The sequence below is a fragment of the Antechinus flavipes genome, chromosome 4, assembly GCF_016432865.1.
Source record: "Antechinus flavipes isolate AdamAnt ecotype Samford, QLD, Australia chromosome 4, AdamAnt_v2, whole genome shotgun sequence".
In the NCBI taxonomy this organism is placed as follows: domain Eukaryota; kingdom Metazoa; phylum Chordata; class Mammalia; order Dasyuromorphia; family Dasyuridae; genus Antechinus; species Antechinus flavipes.
This window is the reverse complement of record NC_067401.1, coordinates 107143165-107144592: the sequence shown is the minus strand read 5'-3', so window position 1 is coordinate 107144592 and position 1428 is coordinate 107143165. Positions and strand designations below refer to the sequence as shown.

The following is a 1428-nucleotide window of genomic DNA, read 5'->3' as shown; positions in this document are numbered from 1 at the left end:
GTTTCACAAGGCTTTTTCTCTTCTTCCTCTTCCTCTTGCTGTACATGTAAAAGCTGTAATGAGGATCATACTCAGGTCTGAAAAGCCCCAACCCCCAAATTTTGAGGTCCCATATTTCTACTAATATTATAGATACCAAAGCAGATAAATAAATAAAGATAAAACAGTCCATGTGGGTCTTCAATTTCTAAAACTGAATGTAGTCAACTGCATGGTGGATTTGAATGATGATGCACAAACTGGTTAACCAATCAAGCTGTGTCCCAACAACTGCTGATTCAGTTGATGATAAGAGAAATATCCTAGATTGGTTTATTTGTAGCCATATTACATCTCTAACATTTCATTATCACTCTCAACTCCATCCTATAAATTCAAGGTCAGTCCAAAGATTTAATCATTCAGAGTGATAACCTTAGCTCCCAGGATTCACAGAACTCAATATTTCCCCCTCTTCTTTTGTCTCCCCAGGACTTTCCCAGAAAAATGATTCCTTCAGCCAACTTTACCAGGATTAATGAGTTCCTATTGCTGGGCTTCTCTTATCTCCAGGAAAAGCAGCTTATGCTTTTCCCACTCTTCTTCTGTCTTTATCTGCTTATTCTGAGTGGGAACATTACTACAGTGACTGCCATCTTCCTGGAACACAAACTTCACACTCCAATGTACTACTTCCTGAGTATTCTTTCTATCTCTGAGACTTTCTATACCATTGTCATCCTGCCCAAGATGCTCCTTAACCTTCTTTCTGTACTCAGAACTATCTCCTTCATCAGTTGTGCTGTCCAGATGTTTTTCTTTGCTGGCTTTGCTGTCAACAACTGCCTGCTGCTTGGGGTAATGGGTTATGACCGCTATGCTGCTATCTGCCACCCTCTGCGCTACCCAATTCTCATGAGCTGGAGAGTATGTGGGCAGCTGTCAATCACCTGTGGCATTTTAGGTTTTATGACCGCACTAATTATGGTTAACATGATCTTTAGTCTCCCCTTTTGTAATTCCAACAAAATCAACCACTATTTTTGTGATATTTCACCTGTTATTAGGCTTGCCTGTACAGACTCAGAAACTCGTGAATTTATCATTTTCATCCTTGGTGCTCTTGTACTTGTGATCCCCTTTTTCTTTATTTGTATTACCTATCTCTATATATTGAAAACCATCATGAAAATCCCCTCAACTGAAGGGAAGAAAAAGGCCTTCTCTACCTGTGCTTCTCATCTCACAGTGGTAATCATTCACTACGGCTGTGCTTCCTTCATCTACCTGAGACCCACAGCCAGTTGTATTTCCAATAAGGACCGCATAGCCACAGTGACATACACCATCATCACACCTCTGTTGAATCCTATAGTGTATAGTCTCAGAAATAAAGATGTACAAATGGCCATCAGGAAGGTGTTGAGCAGGAAATTTCACTTAAAATGA

The 1428-nt window shown here is 40.1% G+C and overlaps 1 protein-coding gene across 1 annotated transcript; it reads left to right on the top strand.

Moving 5' to 3' along the window:
- The first annotated feature begins 486 nt into the window (after positions 1-486).
- Positions 487-1428, top strand: LOC127561309 (olfactory receptor 10R2-like). Its single transcript, XM_051996591.1, has one exon. The coding sequence runs from the start codon at positions 487-489 to the stop codon at positions 1426-1428; it is 942 nt and encodes a 313-aa protein (XP_051852551.1).

Excerpts from the sequence above, each read along its gene's own strand:
- LOC127561309 (XM_051996591.1), top strand. The coding sequence starts at position 487 with ATGATTCCTTCAGCCAACTTTACCAGGATTAATGAGTTCCTATTGCTG.